This window comes from Sclerotinia sclerotiorum, genomic scaffold, assembly GCF_000146945.2.
Source record: "Sclerotinia sclerotiorum 1980 UF-70 scaffold_19 genomic scaffold, whole genome shotgun sequence".
Classification (NCBI taxonomy): Eukaryota; Fungi; Ascomycota; class Leotiomycetes; order Helotiales; family Sclerotiniaceae; genus Sclerotinia; species Sclerotinia sclerotiorum.
The window spans coordinates 547,419-570,786 of record NW_001820817.1 but is presented as its reverse complement, the minus strand read 5'-3'; the positions used below and the strand labels follow the sequence as shown (position 1 = coordinate 570,786).

At 43.6% G+C, this 23,368-nt stretch overlaps 9 protein-coding genes across 9 annotated transcripts; 6 read left to right on the top strand and 3 right to left on the bottom strand.

The window, feature by feature from the left end:
* Window positions 1-545: 545 nt before the first annotated feature.
* Window positions 546-2,299, bottom strand: SS1G_12261 (hypothetical protein; the record flags this gene model as incomplete). The annotated part of the gene is made up of 2 exons (XM_001587181.1): window positions 546-1,642; window positions 1,693-2,299. The coding sequence occupies 2 exons, from the start codon at window positions 2,297-2,299 to the stop codon at window positions 546-548; spliced, it is 1,704 nt and encodes a 567-aa protein (XP_001587231.1).
* A 547-nt stretch (window positions 2,300-2,846) lies between these two features.
* SS1G_12260 (predicted protein) lies at window positions 2,847-3,591 on the top strand (the record flags this gene model as incomplete). The annotated part of the gene is made up of 5 exons (XM_001587180.1): window positions 2,847-2,954; window positions 3,057-3,266; window positions 3,313-3,371; window positions 3,423-3,487; window positions 3,539-3,591. 5 exons carry the CDS (start codon window positions 2,847-2,849, stop codon window positions 3,589-3,591), a joined length of 495 nt encoding a protein of 164 aa, XP_001587230.1.
* A 1,164-nt stretch (window positions 3,592-4,755) lies between these two features.
* Window positions 4,756-5,417, top strand: SS1G_12259 (hypothetical protein; the record flags this gene model as incomplete). Its single annotated transcript, XM_001587179.1, has 2 exons — window positions 4,756-4,779; window positions 4,830-5,417. 2 exons carry the CDS (start codon window positions 4,756-4,758, stop codon window positions 5,415-5,417), a joined length of 612 nt encoding a protein of 203 aa, XP_001587229.1.
* A 1,102-nt stretch (window positions 5,418-6,519) lies between these two features.
* Window positions 6,520-8,270, top strand: SS1G_12258 (hypothetical protein; the record flags this gene model as incomplete). Its single annotated transcript, XM_001587178.1, has 4 exons — window positions 6,520-6,605; window positions 6,654-7,735; window positions 8,145-8,164; window positions 8,244-8,270. The coding sequence occupies 4 exons, from the start codon at window positions 6,520-6,522 to the stop codon at window positions 8,268-8,270; spliced, it is 1,215 nt and encodes a 404-aa protein (XP_001587228.1).
* Window positions 8,271-8,651: 381 nt separating this feature from the next.
* SS1G_12257 (hypothetical protein) lies at window positions 8,652-10,498 on the bottom strand (the record flags this gene model as incomplete). The annotated part of the gene is made up of 2 exons (XM_001587177.1): window positions 8,652-9,384; window positions 9,441-10,498. 2 exons carry the CDS (start codon window positions 10,496-10,498, stop codon window positions 8,652-8,654), a joined length of 1,791 nt encoding a protein of 596 aa, XP_001587227.1.
* Window positions 10,499-11,106: 608 nt separating this feature from the next.
* On the top strand, window positions 11,107-15,909 carry SS1G_12256 (hypothetical protein; the record flags this gene model as incomplete). The annotated part of the gene is made up of 5 exons (XM_001587176.1): window positions 11,107-13,207; window positions 13,482-13,789; window positions 13,838-14,011; window positions 14,060-15,317; window positions 15,407-15,909. The coding sequence occupies 5 exons, from the start codon at window positions 11,107-11,109 to the stop codon at window positions 15,907-15,909; spliced, it is 4,344 nt and encodes a 1,447-aa protein (XP_001587226.1).
* A 1,375-nt stretch (window positions 15,910-17,284) lies between these two features.
* On the top strand, window positions 17,285-17,647 carry SS1G_12255 (predicted protein; the record flags this gene model as incomplete). Its single annotated transcript, XM_001587175.1, has 2 exons — window positions 17,285-17,549; window positions 17,634-17,647. 2 exons carry the CDS (start codon window positions 17,285-17,287, stop codon window positions 17,645-17,647), a joined length of 279 nt encoding a protein of 92 aa, XP_001587225.1.
* A 275-nt stretch (window positions 17,648-17,922) lies between these two features.
* SS1G_12254 (hypothetical protein) lies at window positions 17,923-19,493 on the bottom strand (the record flags this gene model as incomplete). The annotated part of the gene is made up of 2 exons (XM_001587174.1): window positions 17,923-19,343; window positions 19,409-19,493. 2 exons carry the CDS (start codon window positions 19,491-19,493, stop codon window positions 17,923-17,925), a joined length of 1,506 nt encoding a protein of 501 aa, XP_001587224.1.
* A 466-nt stretch (window positions 19,494-19,959) lies between these two features.
* Window positions 19,960-22,818, top strand: SS1G_12253 (hypothetical protein; the record flags this gene model as incomplete). Its single annotated transcript, XM_001587173.1, has 1 exon — window positions 19,960-22,818. One exon carries the CDS (start codon window positions 19,960-19,962, stop codon window positions 22,816-22,818), a length of 2,859 nt encoding a protein of 952 aa, XP_001587223.1.
* Window positions 22,819-23,368: the final 550 nt, after the last annotated feature.

The window sequence follows — 23,368 nt, the reverse complement described above, 5'->3', positions numbered from 1 at the left end:
TGGGATGGATGGGATGAGATGAGATGAGAAATACCATTCCTTATTTGCTTCATCTGATAATGATAATGATGATAATTGTATCTACATCATCCCAAATACCGTCCGCTATATGTGAAAAGCTAACATACTTTTTATAGGCCATATCATCATTTCAGCCATTAACACTCACACATTACGTTCAATCCGATTATTTTCAAGTGCAATTGGTCTCAGGACACAAAATATCACTACGTATGAAGAGTATTATCAATATCTGATTTAATCTTATATTGTATATTCTAAGATCTCGCAATGTACATTCCCGTTCATGCCTCATCAACATACTTCTCCCTTCTTTTCTCATATGGAGAAGTGGATATATCGTAGTTTACGCTTTCCAAATACATATCCATCCGTGTCCATATCCATAACCATAACCTTAAACCTATCCATAACCAAATCCCATTCCAGATTCCGAACATCAAAGCCGCTCATGAAAATGCGTGAATAGCATTAGGTGTAATAAAGCCCAGTAGTAGTAAGTAGCTTACAATATATACGCTACTTTACCCTCGAGGTTTCAATTTTGTCCATCCACTCGTTCCAGATTTCTTGTCTTGATCCCTATCCTTAGCCATTGCTGCTGTAGCATCCCTTTTTCCCTCTCCCCTATCCTTCTTAGCACCATGTGTTATCCCGAAAGAAAGCCTCTCGGCGATCCCCGTATTGATACCAGGCACTTCACCAACCATTTCAACCGCATCCATCACAGTTCTCATACTCATAAAACTTTGCATCCCAGCCATGTAATCTCGCTCCGTTTTCACCTCAGGAGTCCCTGCCTCGGATCCCTCTTTCCTAGCCCCAACCACAACCCCATCACTGCGCATCTCATCCTCAATTGCCCATGCATCCTGGCTCAAAACCTCCCATTCTGCATTGGCCACTTCGCTCATGAGTTTACTTTTCAATTTGTCAGCCAGTTGATTCGGACGCGGAAGTTTGAAACCGCGTATGAATTCTGCTCCTTCTGCACTTCCGAGGAATGAATATGCAGAACCATGACTAGCCCAACCCAAAAGTGAACGTTCAATTTTGTGATTCTTTTTGTCTTCGCCTTCGATGTAGCCATCAGAGTCTAGATTTTTTGGCGAAGAGGGGTTGAGAGATGCCGAGCGTGGTGTGGGTTGTAGATGTGGTTTATCACCTATGAGAAGTTTCCATAGGTTTTTCCCTATGTTGCAGATGTCTTCGAAAGTTGTGGTGCCGTTTTCTCCTACAGAAATCCCTTGACTTTTACATAGCCAAGCTACGTTATAGGCGAGAAGGACTGCACCCTCGAGAAAATAAGTATGGACTGCCGAATCCTCGTTTGCTAATATGGGAAGAGGCTTGTTAATCCATAAAGGTCTGGGCCTAGGTTGATTGGAATTTTCGGCATGGCGAGAAGTGGAAGGACTGTTGCTTGAGCTAGACGTCCCCCCAGGAAATGGTACATTGGTATGCAGATATGATGAAGCTAAAGAGAAGATCGTGGGTAAAGGATAATCCCGATGAGGAAGCGTCACTTCTGCAGGTAACCGGATAGCGAGATAATGAGTAGCTAGCATAAGGACATGAGTTATGTGGGATAAGGAGGTAGAGATCTGGGCAGGGCTCGCCGCTGTAAATGACTATTAGCACTGTATTTGTTTTCAGAAAGCAAGTACGTACTGTTCATCAACCTCAAGTCTACTATGCCGACGCCACCTATTTTATATTCTTCCTCACCATTACTTCTTTTGACTCTCTGAAGTCCATATAACTTGGCAGCTTCGTAGCAAAGATAAGCCCTGGAGCCGGCGATAAGGTTATATGCTTGATTCCATCTGTATTTCGTTCTGCGAGTAGAACCCTCAATATCCTGAATTTGTTTTGTCCGGCGAGCTTCGATTCCGCTTGAAGCCAAAACAAGGTCTGCCCTTCTCTGACCATTTGCGGCCTTCTTCTTGCTGCGCTCCTCCTTCGCGCGCTCGAGCTTTGCCTTCAACTCATCAGCATGAGCAATAATCTGGTTCGTGCGGTCTATGATTTTCTCTCGTTCGGCGAGTAATGCATCGTAATTTGACTGGGTGACAACCAAAGGTGGTTCATCTTCTTTTTTGATTCCTTTTGAAGACGGCGGCGGGAAGCGCCCGCTGATTTCTCGATCAAGGGCATCCTTTTCTAGGAGAACGCCAGCGGTTTGGACTCGAAATTCGTATAGCTGGTTGCGCGCATCTGTGGGACAAAGAAATGGGAGTTTATGCCCGCCTGTACGGAAACATATATCGCACTGCATCTCGTGCAGATACTGACAAAAGGACGTTGTTTTAGATGTTGCAGGAGATGATGTATGTAAGTCCGAGGATTATCAAAGAGTGTAGGTTTGTACAATTTTAGGGAGGCATATAATACATGATGCGGAATACAAGAAGCTTCGCTAGTAACAGGCTTTTATGATTTAATGATGTTCCAATGAAGATGTAGCGCTTGAAATATATATTGGAACAATTAGGAATGTATTGAATGCATTGTGCGTCAGGCTGAATGATCCAAGTGTAATGATTCATTGCCTCGCCTTATCTCAATTCGCTTGCTTATCATCACATGATTAGGCGCCATTTTCGTGGCGATTACAACGAGGCTGTCAAACTTTAACATTGAGTTCACTATTACAGTAGCTGCGACGGTAGCACATTCAACTAAACCAGCTCCACTGGTCCTACCGCTTATGATTAAACTCTTCCCTTGGGAAGATTTTAGCTTATTTTAGCGATTATCATTATTCAACTTTTCCAATGTCTCAAATAAATCACTCTCCTCCAAAAACCCCTCGCCGTCCAATTATGGCTATCGTCAACGAAAAACTCGCAGAGAAATCGGCCGCCAGAGGTATTCCAAGTACACCAGCTTTTACCCCTTCTTCTTCCAAGCTCCCTCAAAAGATTCGTGGTGTTAGTTCAAACCTGCTGTCTACTAGTATTCAAGTTCCCGCCACGCAATCTCCTATCGCGTCACCCCTCAAGAGCTCACACATACTACAACATAACGATCAGGCCGATGATGTCAATCAAGATATAGATATGGCACTACAAGCAGAGCAAGGACCAGGAGACGAGACGGCCATTAGTCTAGACAAATCAGATCCCAAGAGAGACCTCGCCCCAATGAACTGGAGTGGCTTTGAGCAACGCTATGCGGAGGCTATCAAGGAATTGAATGACAATGAGGATGAGTTGATCGACCACTTCAACCATCTTTCCGAGGTTGGTTTTTTCATATGATGCACATAGCCAGCTCTAATCTTTGAAGGCATTTACAATCTGGGCGGATTCTTCGGCAGAGCGAGATAATGGGAGGGCATTAAAACGGTAAGTTGTACTTTATATTTTATATCAAGCTATCAACTAACATTTACTTAGTTTGAAGACAAGAGAAAGATATGTGCAGATACAAGAAAAGTCATTGGAAGACAAAAAGCTGCATTGTAAGTCGCTCTTCTAGCATTTCCCCTTCCTATGCTAATTTTGGCTGTCAGACACGAAAGTTGTTGAGGCATTCAAGCAGGCGCTACAATTATTTGGAGAATGACTTACTCGTTTTGATTTTCATTTTTACATGGTATAGTAATATGGTTAATTTCCGGGAAGCCATATTTTGCTCTATTTGGCTAAAACATAGGCGCAACAATGGGAGTAGGCGTGGCAGAGGTTCTTAATTTCACGGAGGCCATATTTTTGCTTCATCGGACTGGGATATAAGGTGCAACAAGGAACTAGTTGTGGTCGATATTGCTAAGATACCCTATTTCTGTTTGCTCATATATCGCAATATTAGCTGTTATAAACTCCTCAATCGCAATTGCACTGATATTTTCAATTTAGCAAGATATACTTATCTTTTTGCATATTTGAAGTCGCCAATTGGCCCCTATTTAAGACCAAGCTATTGGAGTAGTAGCTGAGGCGACAGAATTGCTATAGGATAACAAGTACAGTCTACTTTACAGAATTTTGATCTGTGATGTTCTGGGAGCGCTTACATGTCTAAAGCCATCTCACAATGCCATTGTCCTGTGACGGATAATCTGAAGTATAGATAATTGTGATATAGACTTTTCTCAAACTCAATGGATATATCTCATTAGAAAATACAATGAGCGCGAATTGACTGATGTGTATCGTTAGCAGCATCATTACGATCACAAAAACATCATGAGTGATATCATCCAGTTTCAGGAACTTCAAACATCAATCATACAGGATGGATGACTTCTTGTCCTAGTTCCCGTACCCTTCTTGATGGCGAGTTTCTCGGTCAATTCGAAGGCGAATATGCTATTCTTGTCTGAAATCACCAGGAGACATCGAATCACCACCTCCTTGCCTCGCCTGCTCTCTAAGACTTCAGGGAAAGTACCATTTGTTTCTGATTTGAGATTCTATCTACCAGCCCAAACAAATATTTCGATGAAGCGGGAAGAACAGCCTCCGAGACGAGTCTTTAAATGTTCGAAACTGCAAAATTCTGAAAAGATTCAAATGTTCAATTCCATATTCAAATGATCGTGTCGGCTGGTGGCTCGCATCTTAGTGGGTCGCGAGCTTCCACACTAGATTTACGCTAGTGTTCCGGTCACCGTAGTCTACAATAAATTTTGAAAACTTTCTTTTTATTTGCTGAGTGAAGATTCTCATCCTTCAAGCAACATGACAACACAAACACCTGCGATCACGCCTCACATTGCGCGTCGCCATGTCCGCGCCCGAGGTAACTCAGGTTAGTTTATCCATTTATCTATGTTGTCTTACAATACTAATCAATTGTAGAATGACCTCGTGGCTTTCCATGCCGCTCACTTTGGCAATACCTCAACAGAACATTTCGCACAACAATTCTTGGGTCCCGTTGAGGATACATATGAAGAAGAGGTTGAGGATGATGGTCTTGGGTACTATCCTGATGGCGTCAAAAGAACCTTGACCGATGAACAAATCGCGATCTTTCGACATTCCGAGATCCAAGCGATTCTTCGACAGCGCAGACATGCCGCAGAGTCCAATGACACTTTCGATGAGCAAACCACATCTAGAATTTCCAACACCGACCACGTAGAAGTGGATGAAGCTGAGGAAGAAGATGGAGAGGTTGCCGAGAATTTCTCACATCCTGAGCCAATTGGACCTGTGCGACCGAAGAAGAAGTCAAAGAAGGAACTGAAGAAAATAAGAAAAGCGCAAGAAGCCAAGGAGAAGGGCTGGTTCAAGCAGAACGTCAAGCCTGACTTACGAAAGAGGACTTGGGACAAAGTAGAAAAGTCTATCGGGTCTCTAGCGTACGATGATGAGGGTGGTGGTAATAGCCATGCCTCAAGCTCAACGCCGCAGAGAAGAAAGATATCTTATGATGATCCTTGAGCCACCTATAGCTTGGTCGATTCAAACTTCGATGGTAGCTTGCATTATTCATTCAAAAGGTCAGTGCTTCCCCTTCTCACCTTGTTCGCGCCGCCGACCAAATGATGAAAACCTTCGTATCGTCATCCTTAGTCGGAACTGGCAAGTATCCTCTGGCTCTTTCGGCCAGCTTTGGCTTGCCTTAGCTCGCCGATATGTTGCCCTTGTGTACATTGCTGGTCTTGATGAGACATAATCTTCTCTCTGAAATATGTTGAAGCTTTTGCGCCCATACCGTCATGCATCTTTTTTGAGAGCCCAAGCTGATTGTAGTAGTCATCAAATCTGTTTATGAACCTGTGTCAGCACAGAATAGTTCATACTCGACTTCAAATTCGATCACTGCACTCTTTCTTTAGGTATGATGAAACACTTCACTTTTTCTTTCGCTTTTATGATGACAAAGGGCCATGAGGCCTGAATAATCCCAGCTCGTCGAGTGCCTCACAATAAACGCAGAGTGCATACTGAGAGATAAAACCCGTTCTGAAAAGCAGTCATTACATCTTATCTTTGAAACTACTTCCACAAACTGTACTAACAGTTATGTATAGCCTAAGTTCTACCTACATGCACACTAAACCTCGATGGTTTCAGCCCCGCCATTCCACCAAGAGACGAGACTGCACAATATCTCAAGATTTCATTTTCAGCACCTGGCTTCCAGACCACAGTCTTTGCGGACATCAATCATCTTTTCCTATTTTCATTCTCAAACTAATGAGGGAATCAAAAGTTGTTTCAAAACTCCCACATATTTTGGCCCTGGTGAAGAAAGTAAGGTGGGGTTGGACGTGGAGGGTTTATGATAGCGGCTTTTGAGCGCAAACCGTCTTCTTAGAGGAACCCATTCGGTATATGTGTGAAGGAGTGGAAATTGTAGGGAAGGTCAGAATATTTTGCGATTAGTTTTGAACAAGGGCACGGGAGTTAGAAACAAGACAAGGCTGGGTTGTAGCCTCACATACTTGGCATCAACCGACAAATCTAAAACTCCAGCTTCTTTCAATGCAACATTTCTGACCACCAATGTCCATCCTTCCATCACCATCAAAAACTGAAAATGAGTGACCCTCCAAGTTATGATCAAGATCTACTGAATCGACTTAATGCTTTGAAGAAAACCAATATTCAGCTCGATGCATCTACGTAAGCTGGAAATTAATATAGCCTTGTTACCACATGCTGAGTCCTTAGCCGCACACCATTAAATGTTCTTGCAAAGGAGTCAACACCTGAAACAGACCTATCCCAAAGACTTCGAAGTCTACGAAACGGCACCCCATCAAAATCATGTACTCCTAAAGCTCCCGTGCCCGTTAGCACCACATCGCCTCCACGGCAATCCAGTTTCTACAATGAAACCGTCGCGCTTGATGCCACTCCTCCGTTCTCAAATGATGCCCACGATGACAAATCTTTGGATGAACTCCTAGCAGAAATAGGCTCCGGATCTGAGTGGCTAGACCCCGATGACCCAAATGATATTCAAAAGCTCCTTGATGAAGCCAAGAAGGCTTTACCCAGTGGCGATGACGTCGCTGCAGAAGAAACAGCATCATCAAAAGAGGCTTCAGAGGAGAACACTCGGAAAGGTAATATTTTGATAACTGGTCTAGATATGTCGGTATTTGCCCTAGACGATGAGGGACATGAAGCTCCTCGTAGTCATCAAATCGAGGGTTTGGAGACCGAATCACGTGAAGTGCAGGATATTGTTGCGAGATTGTTGGATGAGGTTAATTTCGAGAGAGGAGATGAGGATGAAGCTCAAGAAAAGCAGGATCGGGGGGAGAGAGCTTATGATTTGGAAAAGGATAAGGATGAGGATAGGAAGCTCTCATCGTTTCCAACATATCAGCGAAATGATGATGAAGAACCAACCTTCACACTTCCCTCCGCACCATCCACACTCCCAGAACCGAGTCGGAAATCTCTTGATTTCGAAGAAGATATCACGGCAAGGTTAGCTGCACTTAAAGGTCTTTCTAGCTCCACTACTAGCGATCCCCTCAATTTACCTTCCGCACCAACCACTAAACCCGTCGAGAAACTAGCAAAGTCCTCGAAAGGAGCATCGGAATCGAAAGGAAACTTAAAGGAATACACAGATGAGGAAATGGATACGTGGTGTATTATTTGTCAGGATGATGCGACGGTGCAATGTGGAGGGTGCGAGGGAGATTTGTACTGTGCGAGGTGTTGGAAGGAGGGACATATGGGGGTTGATGCGGGATGGGAGTTTAAGAGACATCAGTGGAGGAAATGGGAGAGGGTTGGTTAGATAGGAGGGTTGTGGGGAGGGTGGGGGGTGGTTGGTTGTGTTTTTGATTGTACTTTTTTTATTCTGGGGGTGGGGAGGAGGGGCTTGAATGATAGATGGTTTTGGGTGATGGTATGATGGGTTGTTGTCGTTGATTTTGGATACAGTATGTTGGTGATGATGTACAATTTAAGTTACGATTACCATCCCAATTGATCCTATCTCAACCGATAAATTCATTATCAGATCCTACATTTCATGCCAAGTGCAAACAATTCACACACAAGTCTCAATAAGCTCAACAATACGAGTAGATGAAAAAGCCATCAGGCTTCAGGTTGGGTCCTTTGAGTAAATATGTTCTCAAAACCACTAGATCACGAATATAGCAATGAAAATGATACTGATTACAAGCGACGTGAAAGGAAATGGAAGCAAGTGGATGGTACAAATAGATGAGGGATGATAGATACATAGATGGATGAGTGAGGACTTACTGACAATGTTTTTGTACATCAGAATAGATTATTTCGAGTATGGGAGGTTTATGACTGGTATAGGTTTATGAAAGAGGTACTAATGTGATATATCGCTGTTTACATTCTGCCGCTCATAATGATTACAATGATTATGCAAATTTTGTTCTCTCCTACCATATCGCTCCGACGATAATCGTGGGCAATACCGATTGCCACTCCGCAAGTCTCGATAGAGACAAGTTTTTCCACTGGTAACCATATTCATATATTCCAATAGGAAACAGAGAGGAAAAAAATCCTTAAACCAAGTCCGAGTATGCTGTACAAAATGCAGCTTCTCAAATCAACGCCATACTTGTTTCCAATACCATCCAGATCCAACCGTATCCGACCTACCAACAAAGGAAAATGGCAATTTCATAGAGGAAAGCTTAAGGTAATAGCGATGAGTGATTAATCATCATCGTGATCATCATCACCACGAATTCCTCGACCAGCGGCACCCCTGCTAGGAGTCTGGTTTTTGGCTTTACCGCGGATATCCTGCCATGTCGCACCGAATCTTCGGCCAGTAGTAGCAAGAAGGCCCTCTTCCTCATCCGCCTCAGCATCCTCATCCAGCTCGCTGAGATCCAACTTGGGAGTTCGGAATAGCGCAGTGACAAAGACAATCAAGAAGATTGCGAGGAAAACAAACTGAGCCCAAAATGCGAGAGCACCGAAGAATGGGAAGTTGACGGTAACTCTGTTGAGGAAAGTAGAGACAACTGTAGGAGTGCAGACCTTTTCAGCACCTTCGCCTGAAGATAGCTCACTACAAGTCTTGATCAATTCTGGGTGATTGCTGCAGTCTGGTTGGTCGCCAGGAAATCTAGTAGGGTTGGTGCAGAAGGTTTGAGCGCCATAGATAGCATATTGAGGTGCAATAATCATAGCAATCGAGTAATTTATTGCAAGAATGATCAAGGTTAACATGACAGTTGCCATGAGAAGAGCTTGAGGAGAGGTGTGGCCTTTTCGTATCTCAAAAAGCCTTACCCACAAGAATCGAAGACCGATCACGGCAATACCTGTCACTGAACTGCTGAAGAGGAACAGGACTAAGAGTGCCATTAAGACATAGTCAATTGGGAAGACTATAGAGGATTTGACGAAAACCCAATTGAGGGGTTGGAAGATATTGATACTAAATTGTAAATTAGCCAAAGAGGACAAAATGAATGACAGCAACGCATGACTTACCTCCCTAAGATATAACCGCAATGCTGTTTGCAGAATGAGTTCTTCGCCTTATCAATTCCAGTAATGAGCATAGAAGCCCATATGATAACAGAGAGAAGCAAGAGCAGTATCCCTCCCACAAGTTTGAGAGGCCTGAAGATTGCGCAAGTCTTGGTCCATGCTTTCACAATAAAGCTCTTCCCTTCTCCACGAGCTTCCGCGGCTAGACGTTCGCGTCGAACCAAAGTACGTTCTTCACGATGTAATGCTTCCAATTCTCGCTGATCCTTGGCCGACAATCCTGCATTCCTTCCGACGTTTCGTCCTTCAAGTTGACGTTGACGTTCCCTATTTTGCTCTAAAGCTGATGCTGTTGTTTCTGAAAGCTGTGGAGCACTGATTGAAGGTGCAGATTTGATGAAAGACATGGGTAATAATGCCAATCCAACAGAAGTGTAGAGGATGTATAACAGCGTGCCCAAGGAAATCAATAGCCCCAGCGCGAAAGTTAAGGCGCGCTCCCCGTGGTTTTCAGCTAGCAAGCGTTTAAAATAGTCCAGATCCATATCAGATCCACCGCCTCTTGCGACAGGCGCAAAGAATCCAACCAGGAATAAGATTACGACAAGAACGACAAAAAATAATGTGTATTTTGCAGCACCTAGGAGTCTCTGGCCAAGTGTCTGTGTGCCTTCCTCCGTGTCGACTTCATCGTATTCCTCATAGAAAAAGTAGGTAAATGGGATGACAAGAAGACATAAGACGGCATCCAAGCTGTACAATGCATAGTAAACGATTTTGAGAGTCAGGAGAATGTTGCGAACAGTCTCGGGAGTGGCCCAGTCTTTCTTTGCGCCGAGCTTCGAGGATGTCGTAGAGCTAACAAGGGCAATATCGACAGGAAGGAGTAAAACTGTTGCCAATAGAGAGGTCAAGGTGATGATGGTAATTGTAGAGACCAGAGCTGATCGATCGCGTGGTGTCTGATATGTATAGGCAAAAATAGCTGCTATGAGAGCAACAATGCCTACAGCAACAGCATAGGCAACCCATATGAACGCAGTCTGTATGAGCGCCATATTGCAGGCGAGGAGTTTATACTGGATTTATAAAAGATATTAGTCGTGGTCGTGCTTGTATTGTTGATGTTAGATCTGCATGAAGTTGGAGGGCTAGGGAGAGATTACGCTTGCGGAAGCTCAGCAAACAAAAGGAAGCGTGTGACAATAAGAAGAGAATATTACTACCTCACGGATGAATGAATTAATGAATGAATTGATTGTAAGTATAAATACTCTTCTCGTAGCAAACAATATTGTTATTTAATGTCGAAATTTTAATTGTGTTTTATTAAGATCTTACTTCACTTCCTTGTTCCATCTATTAATACCTACCTAGGTATTCAATATACAGGATTCTAGACGTCTGACGTAAGGTTAACTGGGCGTGCGTGGGTTGAAATTCAAGAACCCTCCAAAAGCTGCTGCATGAGCTTCAAGGGCAGAGAGTGAAGGTGATAGGTCAGCGATAGCCAAAGCACTGACGACGCTAAAATTTGTGTAAATCGCGGGTTCGCGACGCATCGACATTTGATTAGACTGGCAATGTGAACGAACATATTGACAGGCCAGGATAAATCAGAATTATATTACGAATTGATGGTCTTAATGCTTTACTTTTGACCAGAATGCAATGCTATACGGAGCTGACACCTCCTACAGCTGTCACACATTCTTTGAGCCTCCCATTCTTGTCGGCAGATGCCAGAAACCTCGTCGTCGCAAAAGCTTCGTTGCTACAGATATTTACAACCAAGACCGTATCCGTGGATCTCGACGAACTTTCTGGAAAAGATTCATCAACAGTGAAAGATGTCACAAGTACCGACCCTAGGGCTCATGATGAAGATGGAGTTGAAGCTTCCTTTCTCGGCGCAGATTCAATTTTACCGCGATCTGAATTAGCTCGAACGACGAAACTCGTACTTATAGCTGAATATAATCTATCCGGGACAGTTACATCTCTTGTACGAGTGAAGACGATATCCTCAAAGACTGGTGGTGAAGCATTGCTAGTGGGATTCAAGGATGCGAAGCTCAGTCTCGTAGAATGGGACCCAGAACGACCTGGCATATCAACGATATCGGTTCATTTTTACGAACAAGACGAACTACAAGGAAGTCCGTGGGCACCCAGCCTTTCAGATTGTGTCAATTACCTTACAGTCGATCCAGGAAGTAGGTGTGCTGCTTTGAAGTTTGGGGCTAGGAACCTTGCGATTCTTCCTTTCAAACAAGACGAAGATGTCAATATGGATGATTGGGATGAGGAATTGGATGGCCCTCGCCCAGCGAAAATCTCACAAAAATCTGCGGCGGAAAATGGAATTCTCGCTACCCCATATGGATCCTCTTTTGTTCTACGATTGTCTTCGCTCGATCCCAGCCTCATCTTCCCGATCCATCTTGAATTCCTATACGAATATCGAGAGCCAACTTTTGGAATTCTCTCCTCTACCATGGCTCCATCGTCTGCTTTGCTGCAAGAGCGTAAAGACCACCTGACATATATGGTATTCACCCTGGACATACATCAGAAAGCGTCAACCACAATTCTTTCCGTTGGGGGGTTGCCTTATGATCTCTTCATGATCGTTCCACTAGCCCCGCCTGTGGGTGGAGCACTTCTAGTTGGTGCCAATGAGCTGATACATATCGATCAAGCTGGTAAAGCCAACGGTGTCGCGGTGAACATGTTCGCCAAGCAATGTACCAACTTCAGCCTATTAGACCAGTCCGATCTTGCGCTTCGGCTAGAAGGTTGCAAAATCGATCAACTATCTATTGAAAATGGCGAAATGCTCATCATACTGCATAGTGGTGATATTGCTATTTTGAGCTTTCGCATGGATGGAAGATCCGTCTCCGGTCTGAGTATTCGACGAGTAAGTGCAGAATTAGGCGGCGATATATTGACGGGGGCTGCATCATGTGTAAGTTCCCTTGGTGCAGGTGCATTATTCGTTGGTAGTGAGGTATCGGACTCTGTCATTTTAGGCTGGAGTCGAAAGTCAGGCCAACCTTCACGTCGGAAGTCGAGGCTCGACAGCTCAGCAATAGCGGATGTTGACGAAGCTATGCTTGATGAAGAAGATTTAGAAGATGATGACGATGATTTGTACGGTGACGGGCCCACGATCTCCCCCACGGCTGCCAATGTTACAGCTTCGAACAGTAAAGCTGGAGACTACACATTTTCTATACATGATTCCATGGTCAATATAGCTCCCATCACTAACATCACGTTTGGGGAAGTAGCATTGAGCTCAGATAAGGAAGAAGAGCTGAAACTTAACGGAGTCCAAAGTGAGCTTCAGCTCTTAGCCGCTGTGGGTCGTGAAAAGGGAGGTTCTCTAGCCGTCATTAATCGTAATATCCAACCCAATGTTATAGGCCGATTTGAATTACCGGAGGCTCGTGGTATTTGGACCATGAGTGCAAAGAAACCTGCGCCAAAAGGGTTGCAGGTCAACAAAGAGAAGACAGTCATCGGTGGTGATTATGGCGTTGATGCTCAATATGACAGACTAATGATAGTTTCCAAGGCATCTGAAGCTGAAGATGCTATTGACGAATCAGCTGTTTATGCATTAACGAATGCTGGATTTGAGGCTTTGTCAGGAACAGAATTTGAACCAGCTGCTGGATCCACAATCGAAGCTGGTACGCTTGGTAATGGAATGCGTGTCATTCAAGTCCTAAAGTCTGAAGTAAGAAGTTATGACGGTGGTAAGTACGCCCCTTTTTTTTGAAATTATGTCTCTCTCATGTTTTGTGGTCGGGTGGGCAAATAGGTTGGGACAAGTCTGGGGGACTTTTGTATTTTTCGCTCATGTATGGTTCGCTGCCCGGGGCGCTATCTGGAAATCTATCATATCCTTTAGCATCAATGAAAGCGAATTATCAACATCACAACTGTGCCTCCATGCAATCTGCTCCCTGCGACATGTCTCTTCCTGTCATTCCATGATAGAACGTAGCTGACTGTGTATCTGTGGTGTAGATCTTGGTCTCGCACAAATATTGCCGATGCTCGATGATGAAACTGGAGCAGAGCCGAAGATCATCAGTGCAAGTTTTGCAGATCCGTTCCTTCTACTAATAAGAGATGATGCGAGCATTTTCGTTGCACAATGTGACGATGACAATGACCTTGAAGAGATAGAAAGGCTTGATGATGCTCTACTTTCCACGAAATGGCTCACTGGCTGTTTGTATGACGACTATAGCGGGGCTTTCTCCGATAGCAAGTCTAGCAAGGCAGGAGAAAATGTGAAGATGTTCTTGCTCAGTGCTGGTGGGGGATTGCACGTGAGTACCATCTGCTTATTTTCATTGACAGATTTCTAATACTTTCAGATTTATGCACTGCCTGATCTTTCAAAGCCAGTCTATGTGGCGGAGGGAATATGTTTTGTGCCACCTGTTCTCTCAGCAGATTATGCAGCCAGAAAATCTGCAATTCGGGAAACGTTGACCGAAATATTAGTAGCCGACCTAGGAGATTCAGTATCTCAGTCTCCCTATCTCATTGTAAGACTCACCATTTTACTCTTCTTGATTTCACGCTGACCTTCTTAGCTACGACCCTCAAACGATGATCTTACTATTTACGAACCCTTCCGCATCGCGTCTACATCACCTAATCTTCTCTCATCTACGCTTCAGTTTTTGAAAATACATAACACACATCTGGCACAGGCTCCGGATGTGTCTGCTGAAGAGCAGGCGGATGAAACTCAGCAAACCAGTGATAAACCAATGCGTGCTGTCTCAAATCTAGGTGGATACAGTGTTGTCTTTATGCCAGGTGGTTCTCCAAGTTTCATCGTCAAAAGCTCTAAGACACTACCAAAAGTTCTTAGCCTGCAAGGAACAGGAGTTCGCGGTCTAAGTAGCTTCCATACCGAAGGTTGTGATAGAGGATTTATCTATGCCGACACAGAAGGAATTGTTCGTGTAGCACAATTTCCTCCAACAACCACGTTTGCCGACATCGGAATGGCCTTGCGAAAGGTTGAAATAGGTGAAGATGTTCACGCCGTAGCATATCATTCACCACTGCAGACCTATGTCATAGGTACCAGCACTTTCACCGACTTCGAATTACCTAAAGATGATGACCACCGAAGAAGCTGGCAAGAGGAAGATATCGCCTTCAAGCCGTCGATCGAGAAGAGCTCTCTCAAGTTGATTAGTCCAGTCAACTGGTCAGTCATTGATACCATCGAGCTTGAACCCTGCGAAGTTATAACTTGTATCAAGACTATGAACCTTGTAGTATCAGAAGTCACCAACGAGCGCAAACCCTTACTTGTCGTAGGAACAGCTATAACCAAAGGAGAAGACCTCGCAACAACTGGCCGCCTCTATGTTTATGATGTCGTTATCGTTGTCCCCGAACCCGATAGACCCGAGACAAATAAAAAGCTAAAATTGATCTCCGCCGAAACCATCACTCGTGGCGCTGGTGGTCCTGTGACTGGTCTTTCCGAGATTGGTACACAGGGTTTCATGCTTGTTGCACAGGGTCAAAAGTGTATGGTGAGAGGCCTCAAGGAGGATGGCACAAACTTACCAGTCGCATTTATGGATACGAATTGCTATGTCACGTCTATCAAGGAACTTCCTGGTACAGGCCTCTGCGTGATAGCAGACGCGTTGAAAGGTGTGTGGTTTGCGGGGTATACAGAAGAACCCTATAAAATGCTACTTTTTGGGAAGAGTGCTACGAGGATGGAGGTACTGTGCGCAGATTTGTTGCCAGATGGAAAGGATCTGTTCATTGTGGCTGCGGATGCTGATGGAAATTTGCATATTATGCAATATGATCCTGAACGTATGTTATATATTTTCCTATTCCATCTTCTGCTTTTTCTCGGCGAATATGGTTACTATTATAGAGACCCTTGACTAATATACACATAGACCCTAAATCCCTCCAAGGCCACCTCCTCCTCCATCGCACCACATTTTCCCTCGGCGCCCATCACCCCACAACAATGACACTTCTTCCCGCCATCCCATCTCTACACCCACTAACCACAGCCTCATCCTCATCTCTCAGTCCATCTCCCCAAGAAGATTCCCCCTCACCTTCCCAATCCCTCCTCCTCACTTCGCGTACTGGAACCTTTGCCCTTCTTTCCCCCCTAACCGAATCCCAATACCGCCGTTTCGGCACCTTAGTCTCACACCTTACAAATACACTTTATCATCCATGCGGACTTAACCCAAGAGCATATCGAGTAGACAAAGATGCGAATGAGGGAATTGTAGGAGGAAGAACGATTATCGACGGAGGCGTGTTAGGAAGATGGATGGAGCTTGGGAGTCAAAGAAGAGGAGAAGTAGCTGGACGGGTAGGAGTTGATGTTTTGGAATTGAGGGATGAGCTAAGTGAATTGCGTAGGGGTTTGGAGTTTTGTTAGGGAGTTTTTTTTTTTTTTTGGAGAAGTGCGATGTGGTTTGTGATTTGTGATTAGAAATGCAGAAGATACGAATGGGTAGAAAATAAAAGGATTTGGAGCATGGGATAATCGAGTCTCAAGCATAATAGTGTCAAGAATGAAACTGGCCAACAAATCGGTAACCCAAGATCATCTCAGCTCCCTCATCCTAACCCCAACCATATCATATTACGAGCGACCAAACAACATCTCTATCCACAGAACAGAGATATAACCTCACATCCCCTCAAAAATTCACACAGCCAGCAGCAAAATCTCGCAGCTATAAATCCTCACCATCTTCATACACTTCAAACTTCAAACTCTAAAATTCAAAATAACTTTACCAAACTATGCCGAATACACCGTCACAAGCCAGCTATACATAGTCCTACACCACGGAATACATTTAGTGACAAATTCACACAAAATTGGTTTGATATCCGTAACTATAAATGCTCTCATCTCATTTCATCTCCCTCGCGAAAAATGTCGGATGAGTAGATGGCTACCAAGATGGGATATAAGATATTATTACGCTTTTAGTTGTTAATTCGTTGATATCTGAGAGTTTAGAGATGTTTTTATAATTGGGTTTATGTTTTTTGGGTTTGTTATTGTGTCGTATGGTTTGGTATGGTATGTTTCGACGATTTTGAGAAGAGAGAGATAATGTGCTTTTTCACAATAGCAATGTATTTCCATTAATTTAATGGGTGTGTAAATCTAGAAAGTGATGAAATCGTTTATTGTGTTGTGATTTACACATCTCGTTGTTTCGTGATGCTAAATAATGCGAAATGTGAATTCCGTTGTTGAGATCCCAATTGGTGGCTCTCAACACCTAATATTTTATCTTCAACTACTCTTTTCTCACCTAGATTAACCTATTACTTCTCTTGACTCATTTAACTTAATCAAAGTCGTCAGTAGAAAAGTTCTGAAACATCTCTCCTCCTAACCGCACAAAAAAGAGTTCGTAGAACAAAAACATCGTGATTTGAAACGATGTTTCGAAAGTCATGGAAAAGGCAACAACAGCGCCACCTTCGACAACTTTATCATCAAGAACAACTCAATAGCATTGTATTGATATTTTTCAGACTATGAACAATCACTGAATAAATATGAAACAATACAGAGTAGAGGTATATAAGGACCCGAAGATTTCCTGATAAAAAAGCTCTTCCAATCCACATCCATATCCATTCAATACAACCACCACAATATCGAACAAACTACGTGCATACATACATACATACATACATACACCACATCCCGGAACCCGTGAATCTATCATCAAACCCATCGAATACGAAGAGGAATTATCAACGCCGTTTCTAATACCACTTACAACATGGCAAAAACTATGCCAACTAGAAGTGCATCCAAGAAGGACAAGCCCGAGTTTGCGGTCGTTCAGCCGAACAAGAACCATGGCTTCCAAAGGAGCTCAAAAGTTGAGCGGGTAAAGAGCAAGAACCAAAAGGAACGTCATCTTTGGGCAGATGAAGCTTTTCTCATTGGCCGCGATGTTGGCAGGCCGGGTGACAAAGCTATGACTCAAGAAATCAGAGCCTCCAGAGGAGATAACGCGCCCGCTGAATCTTTAGGCGATTTGAGTATGTAACAACTTGGAAGATGGCCCACGTAAGACAGTGTGATATTTAGGCAATACGATTCTAATCAACTATGCCTTCAAAAAGCCAAGCAAAAGTAACAAAACAACCTCCCAGAACAAGTGCCCAGATTGGATTACGAGGTTCACTTGCGTTGATGGGTATTGTTTAGTTATGAAATTTGCGACAAATTGACAAGAATAGCACACTCAAGTGGGTTGACATAGATAGAGAATGATAGATTCAATGTACTTATTGTTTGCCAAACTTTCTTGAGATATCTTTGTGAACGCCATAAATCTACTCCACGTTGAAGAACGCCGCCTTATATGACTCATTCCTAATTAAATACGCCGTAGACCCTTATGCCCATATTTTATGAACTCCTTCTCGCATTATTAACATTACTTGCGTGAGCCAACAAAAACTTGCAGCATGTGAGAGTGAACTTGCACGCTCTGCTCCATGCATCATCTTGAGCTATGCCTAGTTTTATACTGACATCCCCTATCTTCTCTCCTTCAATTTTATATGGCAGTTTAAGCCCCCGTCCAGTTTCCGAGGTCCGGGCGGATTCCTGTTCAACAAACGCACCTAGTTGGCGCATACATTCGAGGAATGCCTCCATAGCTATATCGAACTTACGATGCATGAAAGTAAGCCCGAGGGGCATATCACCAGATGAATGAAGTTCGAGAATAGATTTCTTGGGTGGCCGGGTGTTATTACCACGTTGGGAGCTAGAACGACTTGCAGACGGCGATGGATAATCATAACGTATTATTCGAGAGGTTGAGCCCATGGGCTGAAGCTCGTATCCTTCGAATTTAAAATTGAGACGGTCAGCGACAGTAGCTAGAAGAAGCAATGCGTGGCCCCATGCTGCATTAATTTCCGGCCAGTCCACTGGCACACTTGAGAGTCGTCCAAGTCGTAGGCCATTGATTGTACCAAACTTTCCGTCATGGCTTATGCAAAATGTATCGTTATATACATTCGTTCTTTGCAATTTCTCCAATAGCTGTGAATCATGATCATATTGAAGATTGATGCTATCCCTTATGTTTTGGAACTCCGAGAGCTTCATCGCAAACTCATTTCGATCACTCCAGAACTTCTCTTCTTCAATATCAAGAGCTCTGGCCTCTTCTTCCAGCTGAGCATTTTCTTCATTTACCCTGGCAGTTTCCGCTTCGATCTTCTTCAGCTCATCTATTGCCGCGGCCTCATCTGCTCGTACCTTTGACAAAAAATCATTTGCTTCTTTCAACTCCTCCTCTGTTGGTAATTCGGCATTGATCTGTTTCAAAAATCCGACATATGCATCCCTTTCTCGAGTTGCAGCTTCTAATCGTTTTTGCAGCCCATCGACAAGCATCTCTGTACACTCAACACAGATAGGATGATCTACATCGGATCGCGCCGTAAGAATCTCGAAAAGCCTCGATGCCCGTTCCATATCTTGCGACATTGCTTTACCCTCGCCATCCAGTGCTTCTCCGCCAGGTTGACCATCTTCTTGTGGTTGATTAGAGTCTGTGTCTTCGGGCGGTTTGGCAACTGACGGAGGCACGACTTGAGATTCCGTCAGCATGACAAAAGACATGGCTGGATTGTTCAAGCCGCTTCTCATTGTGTCTGCTAAATTAGAATCATGTCGACGAGGTGCGGATATTGTCCGCTTAAAGGTTGGCGGAGCGGCATGCTTCGAGACACGATCATAAAGTTGTTTTCGTTCTTGAGGATATGCTGGCCGTGAAGGGGGGATATTTTTAGGATGGTTTTGTGAGGTCGCACCTAGAAAGCAATGATTATAAGCTCCAGTCTATCTCCAGAGGTTTGTTTCAAAGAAAATCACAAACCAACTAATAAATCAAATGCCGCGGGATTCAGGTCTTCCAAAGAGCTATCAAGTTTCAATGATGTACGACACTTTTGACAATACATGTTGGGAATCTTTGGCCAAATATTCACATGGAATCATTGAGAAATCAAACAAGTATTCACCAAGCTGTCTCTAGCATTTTGCTTCGACAGTGATAGAGAGAGAAGATCAAAATAAAAGTTTGTAGATTCACTTGGTTAGACTTGGTCATGAAATATGATGCGGTGCGATGCGACACCAGTGATCCCTTGACGTACGGTTAGGCTCATCAATTAGCCATGCTTACATAAATTTAAGCTCATTTATGCAACCCCGCAGCTTAACAGTCGTAGCTTTATGCATGTAATTTACACGAACCCAACGCGTTATTCCCGACTGTAGGGGAAGTCAGCTCGCGACTTTTATTTACTTACTAGGTACTTTCCAATCTTGGTTCACCTACCAAATATAATACAATGATGCACAAATACAGAACTTTATAATTCTTACAACCTTATCAATCTTTGGACATGATCGCAAATTGTCACAATGGAATCTCCAACAAAGAGGCAAGGGATTTCCAATGAGCCTAATGATGTCGACTTCGAAGTTGACGATGATTACTTCGAGAGGTATAGCGAAGTAGAGGAAGATGAAGATGATTTCATTGTCGATGATGACAACGATGATGTTGTCTACGAGCCTGGATATGACCCCGATCAAGAGCTTCAGCAGAGAAGAGCTCGACTCGATTACAAATTAAAATCTACATTTGAATCCATCTTCGAAAAATATGGGAAAGATTTCGATGGAGTTGGTGATGAAATCGACCTGCTCACTGGAGAAATATTGGTTGATAATGGCCATTTGAAAGAGATGCAAGATGAGCGGGATGCTGGAGACAATAAAGCAGGAGGCAATCTTCTGAGAGCCTTGACTGTAGAACCAGAGAGTATTATGGAAACATCTGATGATGAATATAGCACTGAAGAAGGTGAGGTTATGAATGAGGGAGATAAGGCACAGGAAAAATCGGACCACCGAGCGAATGTGGAGGAGATCAGTTGTGAGGATATGGAGGAGGACGACATGATTTTACGCGGCTACGATGAACCGAACCGGGATCCTTTCCTTGATGTGGTACCCACGATAGAGACGGAATCCGCTTCAGACCATCCCCTGGGAGACTTAAAATATCAACGAAACTCAAAGCCTGAAGGACGCAGCGTTTCTTTTCCATCATACAATGAAATTTTACATTCATTTGGACCCGACGTTGCTCCTCAAATTGTAAACATTATTTCACGAAAAAATGTCCATGATGATACTCATATCGAACCAGCCTGGAGAGTGCCTGAATTACCTGCACTTGAACCAAGAAAGCGTCCGGCGTTAAGACCTTTCGTTCCAGAGCCAGAAAGTGAGCGCAGTCCATCTCCTGATGTGTCCGAGTCGATCTGGGCTTTACCAAGAGGACGAGGTCCAGGACGTCCAAGAGGCCCATATAAATCAAAGGCGTCTTTTAGACTAAGAAACATCGGTGACACCGTATTACTTCCAGACGGACTAAACACCCCAAGTTCCGCTGCCTCGAAGTCACCACGAGTGCGTAATGCTTTTACGGAGGAAGAGGATGAAATACTCATTGCAAAGGTGGCTGAAGCACGCGATCAAGGTCTCGCATTAGGAGCAGAATCTACCTGGGAAGAGCTGGCGAGTTTGAATGACCGACATACAATAGCATCATGGAAGAATCGGTATCGCCAAAGGTACCTACATTTGTGGTCTCCAGAAGGCACAGCTAGACCGGGTTCTTCTGGACTCCGCCGGCCATACCGTTCTAAAAATCGAGAAGAGTCGAAATCGAGCATTAAGTCTGCATCACGCAGTCGGCATCCGGTATCTTTCTTCCAACGACCATCTAGAACTCGAAAACCTGCACAGCAAGGACCGAATGTCGTTAGCTGGTCGGATGCAGTCGCTGTAATCAAAGCCTTGGACCCTAGACTTCACAAAGATTTGATTAAAGACGCTAGTACATTCGATTTGACTGATGTCGGACCAGTGAATGTTGATGATGAAGCTTTGAATTTGAGAACTTCTGATTTGGAATTCTCGGAAGTAAGTGATGATGAGCCGGAGCTTCCTGCACATATTGAATCGGGAGTTCAGAGGATTGCGCCTGTAGCTGTTAATCCTGCCTACGAATTTTCGGATGAAGAAACCGGCTCGAATTTCAAGGCGCTACAACAATCAAGCGGATCAACACCCAAACCAAATGAAGAGAAGGGTTCTTGGCTTGTAACCCCTCAATCCAAGGAATCCAAGAAAAGGGCGAGAAAACCAACAAGTATTAAATCAAAAGATGGAACCAACGGGGAATCAAGATCCCATCAAAGCATAGTTCGAAAGAGGCTTATGTCAGAAGAGGTTGACGAATTAAGCCTTTGCGTTGAAGAAGAAGACGTTCTGTTTGTCCGTTCAATGCCAAGAAAAGACAAGCAAAAGGAGCCTCAGACTTTTATCAAACGAGAGGGTCAAGACTCAACAATCTCAGATGCTATCACTCCTGTCCCGCCGAAAGAAAGGATTCCCATCCTCAGCGATTACGACGAGTTTGACGAGCTCAGTGCGGAATGGCCACCGGTTCTACCTACCGTGTACGCGAAGAGGCCCATAGTCGAAATAAAATCCGAACCTGACCAGGCAATTGAAGTTGGTCTGTTCGATAACACCAAAGAGACTAATGTTGATCTATTCGATATCGACCAGCTTCCTGAAACTTCTCCAAGTGCTCTTGATGCACGGAAGCAATCTAGGATAAACAAGAGATTCAGCAGCAGTGCTATTATCCCTTCAACATCGCAAATTGAGTCGTCACCCACTGTTGCGGTAGATAGAAGGATCCAGTCGAGGATTCAACAGAGAACAGATTCTATTGGTAATGGTTCTGTACTACCTAGTTCCTCAGATATGGTGTCATCTCCTACCCCGCGGCCCAAGCGAAAATTCTTTGATCTAGACGAGAAAGAAAATGTATCCTTGACACCATCACAGAAAGCCAATCAGGAGACCGAGACACCTGTGTCGGATGTTGAAGATCTGCCTCTCGAGAATATGATCAGTGGCAAAAGAACGGCCACTTCGACACCAAACAAGAAGACAGGAGGCCTTACCACACCAACTCACAGCGAATCAAGGAAATCAAGAACTCCTCTTTTGGACTATACTACACCTACTCGAAGAGATTCCACGAGAAAAAGAACACCGAGAGGTACATCACGCAGTCCCGGAATGGTAAAAACACCAGGAGGAACGTTTAGAAAATGTGGACAAGATGGATTTGCTTGTAAACGGACTTTTTGCTTTAGATGTGGATTGAGCTCTAAATGTATGGGCATTGAGTGATGGATGTTGTGATAGAATAGCTAGTATATTGCGGAGGTAATGCCAATATCAATACTTGCTTGTATTCAATATCAATCCAAACACATACACACACACATATATACAATAAGAAATCATCAACAGATTCAAAAACAAATACACATAATATAATATATAATTTCAAGCAAAGTGCTATCTACCTCTGTACCACCCATCATTACGTATCTATCTATATATAAACAGCTGCCTAGTTCCTGATAGCCGTCTAATTAACACTAGTTTTCATCCTCTGAAACCTCTAAATCTTCGGAGTTTATATTATTCTACATAGATGGCATATCTATCAAGACAGATGGATGGATGATTTTAATAATAACCTTAGTTGTTTATTTGATATATTTGGTGTTTGTGTATTGGCATATCAATAATCAATTCATACTACTTCCATTTTTATCATGTTAATAGTGGTTTATTATGGTAATCATATTTCATTTTATACCTAGGTATCTACCTAACTACCTAGGTAGTCTAGTGTTTTATGATTTCATAGTGTGCTGAATGGAGATGAAGA